At 39.4% G+C, this 16,381-nt stretch overlaps 2 protein-coding genes across 2 annotated transcripts; both read left to right on the top strand.

Annotated features, from left to right (window-relative positions):
• Positions 1–4,652: 4,652 nt before the first annotated feature.
• Positions 4,653–5,660, top strand: LOC117270678 (trace amine-associated receptor 1-like). The gene has a single exon (XM_078173563.1). The coding sequence runs from the start codon at positions 4,659–4,661 to the stop codon at positions 5,658–5,660; it is 1,002 nt and encodes a 333-aa protein (XP_078029689.1). The 5' UTR covers positions 4,653–4,658.
• Positions 5,661–13,839: 8,179 nt separating this feature from the next.
• LOC117270677 (trace amine-associated receptor 1-like) lies at positions 13,840–14,847 on the top strand. The gene has a single exon (XM_033648412.2). The coding sequence runs from the start codon at positions 13,846–13,848 to the stop codon at positions 14,845–14,847; it is 1,002 nt and encodes a 333-aa protein (XP_033504303.2). The 5' UTR covers positions 13,840–13,845.
• The last annotated feature ends 1,534 nt before the right edge of the window (positions 14,848–16,381 follow it).

Below are 16,381 nucleotides of genomic sequence, written 5' to 3'. Positions count from 1 at the left end.
GCAACTCATCAATGAACCAACCCAGCCAAATCCTAGGGCACAAAATAAATCTACCTTGCAGAATTTAATTATAACAAATACATCCCATAGATACACCTTCACTGGCATATTTTGCAATGATGTTAGTGATCATTGTGCAAGTGCTTGTATCAGGAGTACAAAAATCTCCAAGGTAAAATGATGTTTCATTTTTAAAAGATGTTTTAAAGGTTTTGAAGAGCATTTTCTTTTTTTTTTTCTTTTTTTTTGCATGACTTGAACTACTAGCAGAGTTACTCCGATTTTGGATGTTGAACTGGCATGGGAATACTTTCACTCATTTTTCTGTCTATCTTTGACAAACATGTTCCTATTAAGAAAATTAGGGTCAGCAGTAGGGACAATCCTTGGTTCTCAGGCAGTCACTCAGAAATGCTTTGTTTAAGAAATAAATATTGGGCCTAAGCTAGATTTTCAAACTCCTCTGCTGACAGGACGAAATTTAAAACCCTAAGGAACAAGTGTACCTTCATGATTAGAAAGTCCAAATCAGAGTTTTGAGTCAGTTACAGAGAACTTAAATAACCCCTCAAAATTCTGTAAATCAATTAAATCTTTATATGGTACACATATTGGCTCAAGCCTCCCGGAACAAATTCTGTTTGGCTCAGATGAAATAAAGGACAAAGCTGCCATGGTCACTCAGTTTAATGAACATTTTATTTGGGCTTTGTTGGGTATATTTGATACCTTAAATGTAAATAAATCGGTTCTACGTTCTGCCAATGCTGCAGCTGATGAAAATCTAGTCTGTTCATTTTAAACCTATTTCAGTTTTACAAGTTTGTAGAGCTCTGAGAGACAATGACCACAGAAAGTCTGCAGGTCCAGACAATCTTGATCCTTATCTCTTAAAGGTGGCAGCAGATATTATTGTTGAGCCCATTACTCATTTTTAAATTTGAGTCTTCTCTCTAACTCCATTCTTAAAATTTGGAAAGCTGCCTATGTTCTCCCTTTACTTAAAGGTGGAGGCCCCTCAGAGCTGATCAATTACCGCCCGATTTCCAAACTTTAGTTTTGGCTTTGGCTTCAGTGGACCACAGACTACTCCTAAACAAGCTAAAGAATGTTTCTTTTTGACCTAAGGCTGTACACTGGTTCCAAAATTATTTCACAGATCGTACTCAATGTGTTTATGCAGAAGGCCATAAATTGAAATTTCTTCAGACAACTAAAGGTGTCCCCCAGGGTTCCATCTTGGGGCCTATTTTGTATTCTTGTTTTTTTTAATGATTTGGGTGAAGACATTCCAACAAAAATACATTTATATGTGGATGACACTATCATTTACATGCATGCCCCCTCTATAATGCAGGTAGTGCAAGAGCTTCAGACTGCATTTCAGTCATTACCAACTGCTCTGCTGAGTTTAGAATAGATTTTATATGCTCAGAAAACAAAGTTTATGGTCTTCTCAAAAGCTCACTCACAGTTGCTTGTAGTTGATGGTAAATCCATTGAAAGAGTGTCCTAATACAAGTTCCTGGGTATATGGATAGATGCCAAGCTTTCATTTAATACACATATTGCTACTCTAGTTAAGAAGCTAAAGTAAAAATAGGCTTTTATTTTAGAAACAAGTCTTGTTTTACTTTCAGCTCTAAGAAGAAAACTCATGAAAGCCACTTTTCTGTCTGTGATTGATTGCGGTGACATATTGTATATGCATGCAACCTCCTCCATTTTACATAGCCTTGATCCAGTATATCATGCATCTCTACTTTTAATTAAAAATGCAAAGTCACTTCATCATCATGTATTCTTTATGATTTGGTGAGCTGGACATATTCGACCATTTACAGAAAACAGCACTGGTTTATTTTTATCTTTAAAGCAATATTGGGCAAACTAACTCTGCACCCATTGGTGTGTTAGCTCTGGTAGTTACCAGCTACGCTATTCCAGGTGGATGCTTTTTAATGTACCCTGGGTTTTGACAGATCTGGGTAAACTGCATTTTCCTAGTATGCACCTTGGACATGGAACAATCTCCAGAAAGATCTAAAATTAGAAACACTTTTATCCATCAATGAATTTAAGGGCATCATAGATGATGAGTCACCAAACTCATCAAAGAGTTTGGTGACAGAGACATGTACATATTTTTCTTGAGAGGCCACTATGTTTGAATAGCTGTTGTTTTATTGTGGATTTTTGTATTTTATATTGTATTTGTTGCATTTTAAATGTGTTTATATTGGCTGCTACCTTTGATCTCAATGGGACTTCCTGGTTAAATAAAGTTTGAATAGATATATAAATGAATAACTATAAATAAAAGATAAAAATTGATACTCGGCGTCTGTATATTGATACAATATTGCCACACAAAATATTGCAAGACTATGCTGTATCAATTTTTTTTCCCCACTCTCTGGTACTTAGGTACTTTTATTACATCGGCATACAGTGGAGTATATCATATATGTCATTTAAAAAGTTACATTAAAATTTATAAATCAGACTTAAGGGGACACACACACAGTTAGTGTATTATTTTATTAATTTAGCGAATGCAAATTTCTCAAGCCAAGCAGTAGCCTCTTGATCTATATTGTGGAAGGGAGACTAGACCTCCTCTTAGTCTTTGGAGACAGCAGGCTTCAATAATACGCTCCATGGTTTGCACCTCTCCACAAGCATTGGGCTCAAGCTGCTCCCCCATCTGTTAAGGCTGGCCAAGTAGGGACCTTGACCAGTCCTAAATCTGTTCAAGGTGGACCACTGTCTCCATAAGAGGTTGGTGCCGGAGACTGGTTGAGTCGGGTCTGACACTAGATGTTTGTTTGGGATGTCTCTGGATTCCCATTCAGTCACCCAGGCAGACAGTGCATCAAAGTCAGTGGGTGGGGGGGTCCTTCCAAATTGGTCGTCTAGATCGGAGACGAGCAGGTGGTGGGTTGAAGATGTCGGTGTGGATTGGTAAATGGAGGGAGTCTTTGACCTTTTGGAGCATCCTATACGTGAGTTCAGTTCGTCTGATGTTGGGGGGGAGTATATTAGATAGGACAGGGAGCCAGGGGAGCAGTGTTGAACGAATAGTTCCAGTTATGATTTGCATAGTGGAGTTAAGTTGGGTGCCTATGTGGTGTGTGTGGGGTGACCTGGACCAGACAGGGGCACAGTATTCTGCTACAGAATATGACTTGCAAGTTTGCAAGTCCAATTGTTTGGCAGCTTCTGAGTTTCAAAGATGGAAAATACTAGAGACTGTTTTTGCTGGGCTTGGTTGTAGGCGCTAGGCTTTGCAGTACTGGTCCAGTTTTGCAAGGTCCTCATTGAGCACTTGCTCCAAAGAGGCCAGGTCAGTAGCTTGGGTTGCCAAACAGATGTCATCAGCGTAGATGAACTTGTGGGATCTGGTGATGGGCAGGTCATTTGTGTATATGTTGAACAGGGTCAGGGAGAGAACTGAACCTTGAGGAAGCCCATTTTTCTGTGTTTTCCATGCACTTATTGTCTGTCCCAAGTCAATCAATCAATCAATCAATCAATCAATCAATCAATCAATTTTATTTATAAAGCCCAATATCACAAATCACAATTTGCCTCACAGGGCTTTACAGCATACAACATCCCTCTGTCCTTATGACCCTCGCAGCAGATAAGGAAAAACTCCCCAAAAAAACCCCTTTAACGGGGAAAAAAAACGGTAGAAACCTCAGGAAGAGCAACTGAGGAGGGATCCCTCTTCCAGGATGGACAGACGTGCAATAGATGTCGTACAGAACAGATCAGCATAATAAATTAACAGTAATCCGTATGACACAATGAGACAGAGAGAGAGACAGAGAGAGAGATGCAGGTAATGACAGTAGCTTACAACAACATTATTGAAAGTAATAATATTATAGTTATAGTTCTGGCTACTGTGGTACAATATGTTGAAAGTATGTATTAATATCTGGCAGTATACATGCAGAGTTTGGATTGTGGCTGTTGCCCAGGCAGGGGGCACTTTCCTGAGTTTCAGCAGGAGGCCTTTACGCCAGACCATATCGTAGGCTGCTGTGAGGTCAAGGAACACAGTCCCTGTTTTGAGCTTACTCTCAAAGCCGTTTTCGATGTAGGTGGTTAGGGCCAGTACTTTTTCCCCTGTACTGCAGCCTTTACGGAAACTGGCCTGGTCTATCCTAAGTATTCACTCTACTCTTGGGGATATACGTTTTAGTTGTAGTATGAGGCGTTCCAAGATTTTAGAAGGAACACAGTGTGTGTGTGTGTGTGTGTGTGTGTGTGTGTGTGTGTGTGTGCGCGTGTTATTACTCATATCACATGCAAACAGAATAGTGTTATCCCATTTGATTGGACAAGAGACCTTTGTATTAATTATGCTAGGTATGGTATGGTAGGTGGGGTTGATTATTTAAATATGAAGACTGAAGGCTCTGCACAGTGGCACACTGAACACGGACACACACCAACAGTGATGCATTGACTAACTTGAGGCATACGGTATGAAACTTAATAAACAAGTCTTTGTTATTTTAACTTAATATCAGTGCTTCTTGAGAATACTGATGCTGTGGTTATACATGTTGAAGTAAATATTTAAGTATTTAAAAGGTTGTGTAATTGGTTAATTTTGGAAAATTTATTTGCAGGAATCTAGAAGCATGGGACCAGAAGTGACTGTCAATGGGACTTACACTGTTCATGACGTGCATCCCTGCTATGAATCAGATCACACAACTTATGTATTTACAAGCAATCCCTCTATAATATGTGTATTATTATATATTGTTCTAGGCTCATTGTCATTTATCACAATATGCGGAAACCTTCTTGTAATCATCTCCATTATTTACTTCAAACAGCTCCACGTCCCTACAAATTACCTCATCCTCTCTCTGGCTGTTGCTGATCTGCTTGTTGGTGTTGTAGTTTTCCCTTTCAGCATGGCCTTTACTGTAACCTCATGCTGGTATCATGAGGGTTTATTCTGTAAGGTACGGGGAAGCTTTGATGTAACACTAAGCACAGCGTCTATTTTGAACTTGTGCTGCATTTCTATTGACAGATACTACGCAGTATGTCAGCCTCTTGCTTATAAAACTAAAATAAATGATAAAGTTATCGGGATTATGATCCTGGTGAGCTGGGGAGTTGCTGCTCTAATTGGCATTGGCATCATGGTTGCAGGGTTTAATCAAGGAAAATGTGAAGAAAGTTGTTTAATTGATGCTCTTATTTCAACCACTCTGGCATGCATTTTTTCTTTTTATATTCCAGTCATTATAATGCTCTGCATCTACCTGAAAATTTTCCTTGTAGCACAAAGACAGGCAAACACCATTCAGAGCACAACCTGTCAGAGCACAAGGTCTGGAACAGCTGTCAGTAAGATGGAGAGAAAGGCCACCAAAACTCTGGCTATCGTTTTAGGAGTTTTTCTCTTATGTTGGAGTCCTTACTTTTTTTGTATCATCTTTCAGCCTTTAACATATGATGTTACACCAATTGCTGTGATTGAAACTCTTAACTGGCTCACACTGTCAAATTCAATGCTCAATCCATTTATTTATGCTTTCTTTTACAGCTGGTTCAGGTCAGCTTTCAGAATGATCATTTCTGGGAAAATAATTCAAGGTGATTTTGCTGACTCAAAGCTATTTTGACTTGAGAATGTTCATTTTAATCAGAGAGCAATGATGAAGTCTGAAACAATAAAAATGCATCTTTAATGCCATGATAAACTGTATGAAATGGCATTTTGTATTTACAAATAATAATTTAGTACGTGAAAGTAAAATGGTTTCAATTTTAATACAATAGCACAATCAGATAGTTACTGCCTGTAAGACAATGTTTTGTAAAGCTCTTTTACACAAGCAGTTACGTTTACTAGCCTAAATTACTTAAGCGGGTCATTCCATTCCAGGCTCTGTGAGTGACAGCGGGCCTCCTGCAAGAATCACTGGTACAAAAAAGTTCGTCCTTAATTGGCTTGTACGAATGATTTAGGAGAACTTGCTGTATTCAACATTTACTTGTATTTTGAATTTTCTTTTAATAATGCTCAAAATCACAATAAACTTTTAACACTTTTTAAAGTGCTTTACAAAAATAAAGGATATAGAATAATAAAGTCAGCAATAATAAAGTAAAATACAATAAAACAATAAAATAAAAGTTAAGCAAATGCCTTTGGTTATAAGAAGTGGCTGGCAGATAAAAGTGAGTTCAGGCCACAAACCCTGTGAAAGCACATTCATTTAAGTAGGCCTACTTAAAAGAGGAGGAGGAACTGGTAAGTCTCACCTCATCAGGGAGGTTGTTTTTCAGTCTAGATTATGGAATGGTCAGCAGAGCCTTGTCTGAGGACTTCAGGTTGTGACCGGGCATATGAAGTGAGAGGATCTGAGATGTACTCAGGTGCAAGTCCAGAGCCGGCCTTAAAGGGTATCAGTAATATCTTAGAACCAACTCAAAAATTGACTGGAGCCAAGAGAAGCTGAAACAGGAGTAACATGCTCTCTTTTTTTGGTTTTAGTGGAGATTCTGGCTGCTGAATTTTGGACAAGCTGTCATTTGTGTAAACTCTATTGACTCAGACATGTTTATAGAGATTTACAGTAGTCCAATTTTTCAGTAATTTTCCGTAACCGCTTATCCTGTTAGGAGTTGTGGTGGGCTGAAGCCTATCCCAGCTGACATTAGGTGAGAGGCAGGGTACATCCTGGACAGGTCACCAGACTATCACTGGGCTGACACATAAAGACAGACAACCGTTCACGCTCACATTTAGCGTGGCCACTTAACCTGTGTGTCTTTGGACTGTGGGAGGAACCTGGAGAACCCCAGGAAAACCCACACTGACACGGGGAGAACACGCAAACATTACATAAAAGGGCTCCCTGAACACGGGTTCAAACCAGGAACTCTCTTGTTGTGTTGCAGCAATGACACCACAGCAGTTACCTGTAGTTGATCTTATCACAACTACAGAATCAGCTATAAGGAACAACAACTTGACAGTAACCGAAGCCGAGCAGCTTAGGTTGAAAGTGTCAGCAGCTCTGTCCAATGCTAAGCCCCCACCCTTCAATCTCACTACTGAGGACAGAAAAGCTGTGACATCCCTGAGCAAGGATCCAAACATTACCATCCTTCCAGTAGATAAAGGGAGATGTACGGTAGTTCTTAGTACATCTGACTACCACAATAAGGTCTCTACATTACTCAGTGATACTAACACCTACAAAACTCTGAAACGAGACCCAACTAGTGGTTACAAGAAAAAGACAATAGAATACCTACAAAAACTACAGAAAGAGGGCACCATTGATTGCCTACAATATCACCATTTGTACCCCCAAGATGCTATCCCATGCATATATGGGCTCCCCAAGATTCACAAAGAAGGGGCCCCCCCTCAGACCCATTGTCAGCAGCATAAACTCGGTCACGTACAACATTGCCAAACATGTAGCCAACATCCTGGCTCCCTTGGTGGGCAATACGCCCCACCATATCCAAAACTCCATAGACTTTGTGGACAAACTAAGAGGTTTAAAAATGGATCCAGATAATACCATGGTATCCTATGATGTGACCTCCCTGTTCACTTGCATTCCAACCATGGAGGCAGTGGAAACAGTCAGGCAATGTTTGCTACATGACAACACCCTTGTTGGGATTCACAGGACCACAGATGATTTTTCATTTGGTAAAATCATAACTGGAGATTTAAAAGCTTTTTCCTCTGCATGCTCTTTGTCTTCAAACAAAGAGGGCTATGCGACACCCATCTCCACAGGAGATCTCACCTCACACCTCAGTGTGACTCAAGTCCCAAAACTTGATTGGACCTTTACAGTGACATGTGACTCTGATGTCACAGGCATCGGTACAAGGTCTGCTCCCTCCAAGCCTTCTCCCTCTTCTTGCTCCAGCTGCTTCAGCAGCTCCCACCTCTCTTTCTGGCTGGGCCTGGAACCGCAGAGGCCCAAACCCCTGCTCCATAGCCCAGACCACTAAAGGGAGGGCAATTGATCACAGACTCTCTTGCAAACACAAGGTTTGCTTCTAGCTTTCCAGCAACAAGGAACTAAGTGAGTTAGCACCCAGCGTCTAACTCTGCAAGGACCCCGAGCGACCAGCTTCCTCGGATCAGAACCTTTGGAACAAAGGACCCAACAAAGACTGCAGCTGGAACCATCTTCCCAGCCTTCTTCTGCCGGCTAACAGCAGTACACCACCAAGTGACTCTTTCTCCCATCCATTCAAGGATCAGTAATGTAACAACTGGGCATAGCTTATCACAGCTTTACAGGCTAAGCAAGACTGCTTAACTTGTTGTATGTGATTTGATGCTGTTTACTGAGTTATTGTTGGGATAGATTGCAGTTAGGTCATTGATTAGTTGGCTTCGCCACAGCTAAGTGTTTAGTTTGCTAATACTGTTCACAAACAGATTCTTGCATGCAACTAAACAATCTCTGTACTAATCCAGACCGTTTGCAACACATGTCACATTGACACAGTCATTAACAAATAGGCTTTCAACAGAGCTACTTCTTTTCCTTTGTCTTTGTCCTGACCACACGGTCAGACAAACACCTCCCCCGGAAACTGAAGCAGCCTTGATTCGGCCATTTTGGTAGTTCTCTGTTGTCAGCTATTTTGTTTCGTAGGCCAAACGGCTCCTTGATCACCAACTTTGTCTTTCGCTTCTTTCTCCCTCACACACACACACACACACACACACACATATACACACCAAGCTTGTATATAGTTAGTTAGAATTTGTGTGTTTTGGTTTGCTTTGCTAATTTGTGAATAAATATAATTCCTTGGAATCATGCCTGCTGTCTGTTTAATGTTGCACAAGGGTGAATGAATAGTCAACCTCTGCCGCGTTAAGAACTCCGAAATCCTTCATGCATTACCGTTAATTTTGGTTGTTGTCATTAATTTAATTATTAATCAAACTCCAAATTAATAGTTTAGCCTATTTTATGAGACTGATATCTCTAACTGGCTATCATTTTTCCTTTTACGGGAATGGTGCCCCACGAGGTGATTTAATGTTAATTAAGTCACATTATTTAACATAATTATTAATTATTAATAATAATTATTAATTATTTCCGATAGCCAATTTAACCCCAACATATTTGGTGCCTCCGTGTGAAGCCTAAGGTCTTGACCCCAACATATTTGGTGCCATCGTGTGAGGTAAATATATGTTGATTCCCAACACCCTCCACGACAGAACCAAGCTCAGTCCAGATCAGATATAGCAACTACTGGATCTCTGCCTGAGCACTACCTTTTTCAAATACGGCAATTTTTACAGACAGAACATGACTATGCGATGGGCTCACCAGTATCGCCCACTGTGGCTAACCTATACATGGAGGATGTAGAATACAGAGCCTTGAACTCCTTTGAAGGAACAGCACCGAGCCACTGGTTCAGATATGGAAAAAAATAAGGCTGAGCACGGAAGAACCAGAGAGGAAACACCATCACATGGAGCCATCCGCATCGGGAGGCGGCTGCCACCCCTGGCAATCTGGCCACCCTCCACTCCACCAGGGGAGAGTGGACCCCAAGTCAGCGCCAGCAGCCAGAACCAGCTGCTGCCCCCCGGTGCAGATGCCTCCCACTGAGGAAACACTGGAGTTAAGAACTAAACTATGATAAATGACATAAAATATTAAGATGTAGGCCTAACATAAAATAAATTTGTTATTAAATAAATTAAAACATATAGCCTACTGTAGATAAAAGTAGAACACGCTAAAAGTAAATACAATAATAGGCTAAATGGTATCTAATCAATAATAAATTGTCTAAACAATAATAAATTGTATCTAAGTTATATATTAGGCTACCATTCCACTCTGTAAATAGATTCTAAAATTTCAATATAATTTTAATATTATTTTTGCTTATTTAATTATTGTTATTATTGGTTTACTTTTTAGTAGTATTGTATTGTCTGAGGATGACTCATTTTACTAACTATCTACAGGTAAAAAGAGAAAAACAAGCAAAGAAATAAACAAAAATCATTTTATACACGGGGCCTTCAAAGTGCTCTCTGAAACTACACCTGGCATGGCTTGTGTCCAAAAAATGAAAAAATCAAAACTTTGTCTTAGAGCTAAACCAAATACATCATTGGAAAGGTCTCAACCTGGAGAGTAACATATGTCAGTATGAAGATTCTACATGGTTCCTGCTTTGAGCCATTGACCTTTGAACCTTGACCTCAGTGCATGTTTGAGGGCTTATAACTCAGCAACTAAAGGGGGTACAGACATGGGACCAACTGTTTTAGAGAGCTCTTGACCTCAGCTATCATGTGAGTGTAGTCAACAACTGGGGGTGCTGTCAGATATGGGTAAAATATGGATAAAATTAATTTTCACCCATTTAGAAATTAGATATTTAAAATCTGATTACACAAATGTGTTTACCATCCCCTTAAAGTCCACAGTGTACTCTCAATTCAATATTTACAACTTCCAAATCTAGGAAAAACACTTATATTTTTTAAAAACTGCAATTCCCTAGGACCACGCCATGCAGCTTGATACATATCAGCAAAATAGTTGTAGTTCTTCTGATTTGCAAAGTAGGGTTCTAAATAGGGTTGTAAAAAGATATATCTACTGAATATATCTAATATATAGTAAAGCTGAACTAGTAATGACACTACATCTAGGTGAACTATGTTAAGCAAAAGCAAGGGTGTTGGCTAATTTCAGATATTTTAGATAGTACTCTAGAAATGGCCTTTGTGGGACAGTAGTTTTTTGCGGCTTGTTGTAAAATAGAGTTGTAAAAAGATACATCTGCTGAATATCAAATGTCTAGTAAAGCCAAACTAGTAATGACACTGCACCTAGATGAAATATGTTAAGAAAAAGTAAGGATGATGGTTAATTTCAGATATTTTAGCAAGTTCTCAAGAAACTGAGTTTTTGGGACCTGTGATTGTTCTGGTTGTAGAGTTGTCATAAAAAAGTAAATCTACTGAATATATCAAATATCTAGTACAGCCAAACTATCATGTTATTATTATTATTATTATTGGTGGGAAATTATAACAGAGGAATATATTTGCTGTTTTAATATCAAGAACACTTTCATGTTTTTGTGTGTATACAGGGTGTTATTGAATCAGGGAATCCCTGTGTCCACCACGACAAAGGATCCTAATTGACTTTACATGGGCATTGTTTCCGTGGTACCGGCACATAATTTCAACCCATTACGTGCTGCCACCATGGAATGCGGTGTTAAGAGGTCGTGGTCATTTCCCGTATTTCTGTGAGATCAGGTTGGGTCCCGGAGAGTGAGTGACCTGACACGGTGCATTTGGAAATTCAGTCTGATGCTCTACACTAAAATGAGAGCCCTGTTGGTCAGAGAAACTGAAGGTTATATTTCTATATGAATTAATGAACGGGTAAGAAAATCTTACATTTATTCCTCTAAGTGCTCTGCTGCTCCATTTTCTCAGACAGAGTGCCCAGAGTGCGCTCCTGCTACTCAAAGAGTGCGGTGCTCTCCGACACTTGGAATGAGTATTTCTGAATGCACCACTCGCACTATTCTCCACCATTGTCTAAAACAAGCCAACAGAACTTTCCAGAGAGTGCAAGCTTATGCTAGAATTGTTTTGCCCCCAGTACATTATAGTTATGTGCATTGTACACACTATCAGATACATGCACAGATAGACTCAAGGTGATGCGCATGCATCTGCCTTTTTGACCTCTGACTAGATAAGTGCCCTTTTTTGCGAGTGGCTGTTTTTTTTTACTTTCTTTTTTTTATTTAATATTTTAGTTTTTCAATTTGGCCCATGACATAAATTCTCCATTAACAGCATATTTTAATGCCTGAAAAACACAGTTGAGTTTGAGACTGCAAGAGCCCCTGCCCATCCCTCATCAGCATACCTTGTCATAGTAAGCACAGTTGACACACTTAAACTGAGTGCCCTGCAGAGCAGCATCACGTCTCCCTGTGACCTGCCTTTATGGACAGCCAGGTAATGACAGTGTTTGCCCTAAGCCTCTGCATTGTTTGTTACTGTTGTGAGATTAACCCAGTATTAAAACATCTCCATACAGCCAGACTAATATAGGCATTAACCCACCATTAAGTTTAACAACAACATAGTCTGGCGTAAAATTACGTCATCTCCAACTCTCTGGCTGATTCCGGTTCACCAACTGCCTGCTGCGAGCGGAGACAGACGCTGAATTGCTTTCCCACTTCCATGTCTTTTTAAACCAAAACTCAAATTGAAGTAATGTTTATGACTCCCATGCCATGGCTCTGAAAATTCATTTAAAAAAATCTGAAATGCGGTTTGGTGCTACACATGCCTTAGGCCAAGAGCACAGAGAAGGAGAGAAGGAAGTCGAAGCTGCAGCCGCTGTTCTCTGGGATTCTTTAGCAACATTTAAAGCTTATTTAGAGGATAATAATTTGAAGTATTAATACATGACTATTTAATGAAATCACAGCGGTTTTCTCATAAACAAACTTTATTGTTTACAAATTCTTGGGTGGTGGATTGAATTAAAAAAAAAACATGACTACTTTAATGTCTGAACCAACTGGAAATAAAGTATTAAGCTTGATCGCAGGCTAAATTGAATGGTTCTGATAGGAAAGTAAAAACAAGAGAAAATATAAACTAAGGCTTGCATTTAAGGTCTGAAGAAAAGACCCATGTTTGCAAGAGGCTAAATTAGAACCAAACTTCCCCCCAAAAGACTCTTTTCTCTTCAGCACTCTGTTAGCTTCATATTAAAGAAATGTGAGGTAAAAATTATCCTCAGTGTGTCAGTATGTCAGAGTAACCTCTACTCTGTACATCCAGAAAAATTTAAACCTTACTACAGAACATGGTCCATCATTAATACAGAGTAAAACACATGTGTAGACTCAGCAGACAACATGAAATAAGACAAGTGTTTCTAAAGGAGAATGAATGTTTGAGAGCAGTACAGAATTCCTGAGAGTCTTATTGCATTACATTCTATTTTGATTTTGATTTGTCATTTGAATTTTGTTTCCCTTTACAAAAATAATTACATTTCCACCATAAATCAATGCAGTGTTTGAGGCTCAAAATTTCCTGATGGAGGACCCCCAAACCCCCCTACTTAATATGTGTCCTTTGCAATATTTAAACAAAATGACACCCTTGTCTGCATCCCTGTATGGGTGTTAAACTAAATATGTAAGTAGCCAAAATGTGTTACTGTATATAACTTTATTTTTTTTAAATAAATAAATAGTTATGAGAGAGGTGCCCCCTTTTTTGGCTTGAGCACCTGCCCTGAAAATGCCTGTGCATTGGACTGTGCACTATATCTTACTTTAGTCTATTTCATGTCAAAACACTGTGGAGGCTATTAAAACATTCACAAACGAGCAGGCACGCACACAAACACACACACACACACACACACACACACACACACACACACACACACTACTTGTCATTAGGTGTCTCTGTATCTCATCTAATCAGATGTAGGGTCCTGCATCTGATTGGCTGACCACATATTTTGTTTTAAGTAATGGGATAGGGGTTCATAAATACTGAACCAAGTCCAGAACCTCTGCACAGTGGCACAGTGACGAAGGCCACAAAAGTGTCCTCGCATGAAATATATGAAGGAGTTAATGGAAAGCTCAGCCGAACTGACAATCATGTCTTGTTTTCTTGCTGATTGCTGTTTGTTTGGCTTTACATACATGCTGAACTAAATGTCTTTTAAATGTTCTTAATATTCTAATTTATTATTATAGAAATCTAAAAGCATGAAACCAAAAATGACTGTCAACGGGACTTACACTGTTCATGACATACATCCCTGCTATGAATCAGATAGTACAGGTTATATATTTACAAGAAATCCATCCATAATCTGTGTATTGGTGTATATATTTCTTGGCTTATTATCTGTTACCACAATATGTGGAAACCTTCTTGTAATAATCTCCATCACCTACTTCAAACAGCTCCACACTCCTACAAACTACCTTATTCTCTCTCTGGCCATGGCTGATGTGCTTGTTGGTATTGTAGTCTTTCCTTTCAGCATGGTCTTCACTGTAACTTCATGTCTGCATCATGAAGATTTGTTTTGTAAAATACGAGACAGCTTTGATGTATCACTGTGCACAGCTTCCATTCTGAATTTATGTTGTATTTCCATAGACAGATATTATGCAGTGTGTCAGCCTCTGACATACAGAACTAAGATAAATGTTAAAGTTGTTGTGGTCATGATCCTGGTAAATTGGGGGATTTCAGCTCTAATTGGAATTAGCATCATAATTGCTGGATTTAACCAAGGAACATGTGAAGCAATGTGCTCAGTTGACGTTGTAATGGCAAACACTATGGGACCTGTTCTTTCATTTTATCTCCCAGCAGTCATAATGCTCTGTATTTACCTGAAGATTTTCCTTGTTGCTAAGAAACAGGTGAACAGCATCCAGAGCACAACCTGTCAGAGCACAAAGTCTGGAGCAACTGTTAGTAAGATGGAGAGGAAGGCCACCAAAACTCTGGCTATTGTTATGGGAGTTTTTCTCTTATGTATGACTCCTTACTTTCTCTGTATTGTCTTTCAGCCTTTATCTTATTATCCCCCACCAGTTCCAGTGATTGAAACACTCAACTGGCTCACACTGTCAAACTCAATGCTCAATCCATTTATTTATGCTTTCTTTTACAGCTGGTTCAGATCAGCTTTCAGAATGATCATTTCAGGAAAAATACTCCAAGGTAATTTTGCAAACTCAAAATTGTTTTGATTACCTTATTGGTTGCTAATGTATGCTCATTAGGGTGAACAATAGATTAATGCTTTCCCCCTGAGATGTGAATCCTTAAGCATCACAGTACTATGCACCAAAATAAAACTTTCTTAAAGCACAGTTTCACTAGTGTGTATTGTTACATGGTATACCTAAGATAAATTAAAAGCTCAGCATAGGTGTATCATCAGGAGCAACAAATGGGTCTCAGATTTGAAAGGGGCCTGTTTCACAAAGCAGGTTTCACAAACTCTGAGTCTAACCCTGAACTCTGGGTTGACAATGAGATGGAAAACTCTGAGTTTTCAGTTTTAAGAACAGCTGATCAGAGACAGTTCAATTAATTCTAGTGAACACTAGTTTGTTCACTCTGAGAAAAGCTCATGCACAGTGGATGAAACAAGCCATCATCAATGGAGCTCCGATACCACTGTTCACCATTGCAGGTAAATAAAAAGCAGGACCTCCATTTTAATCCAGTGGACACAGAAATATTAATGCATGGAGCCTATATACAGACTCTGAACATTTATACATACAGTGCCCTCTAAAAGTATTGGAACAGTGAGGCCAATTCCTTTATTTTTCTTGTAGGCTGAAAATATTTGGGTTTGACATCAAAAGATGAATATGGGACAAGAGATCAACATTTCAGCTTTTATTTCCAGGTATTTACATCTGGATCTGATACACAACTTAGAAGATAGCACCTTTTGTTTGAACCCACCCATTTTTCATGAGAGCAAAAGTATTGGAACATGTGACTGACAGGTGTGTTTTGTTGCCCAGGTGTCTCCCAATTACATTGATTATTCAAACAATAAATAGCACTGAATGTCTGAGCTCAGTTTCAGATTGGGTACGATAGGTTTTGCCTGTGCAGACTGCATTTAGAGGTGGAACCAACATGAAAACCAGAGAGCTGTCTATGGGTGAAAAAGAAGCAATTGTGAATCTGAGAGAAGATGGACAATCAATCAGAGCCATTGCACAAACATTGGCCATAGCCAGTATAACCATTTGGAATGTCCTGAAGAAGAAAGAAACCACTGGTGTACTAAGCAACAGACGTCGAACAGGTAGACCAAGGAAAACATCAGCAGTTGATGACAGAAACATTGTGAGAGCTGTAAAGAAAGACCCTAAAACAACTGTTAGTGACATCAGCAACAACCTCCAGAGGGCAGGAGTGAAGGTATCACAATCTACTGTTCGCACAAAACTTCATGAACAAAAGTACAGAGGCTACACCAGAAGATGCAAACCACTCATTAGCAAGAAGAATAGGAAGGCCAGGCTGGAATTTGCCAAAAGGTACAGAGATGAGCCTCAAAAATTCTGGGAAAAAGTTTTATGGACTGATGAGACAAAGATTAACTTTTTCCAAAGTGATGGAAAGGCAAAAGTTTGGAGAAAGAAAGGATCTGCTCATGATCCCAAACATACAAGCTCATCTGTGAAACACGGTGGAGGGAATGTCATGGCTTGGGCTTGCATGGCTTCTTCTGGGACGGGGTCTTTCATCTTCATT

The sequence above is a fragment of the Epinephelus lanceolatus genome, chromosome 13, assembly GCF_041903045.1.
Source record: "Epinephelus lanceolatus isolate andai-2023 chromosome 13, ASM4190304v1, whole genome shotgun sequence".
In the NCBI taxonomy this organism is placed as follows: domain Eukaryota; kingdom Metazoa; phylum Chordata; class Actinopteri; order Perciformes; family Serranidae; genus Epinephelus; species Epinephelus lanceolatus.
The sequence above is the reverse complement of the archived record's forward strand: the minus strand, read 5'-3'. Positions and strand labels throughout refer to the sequence as shown.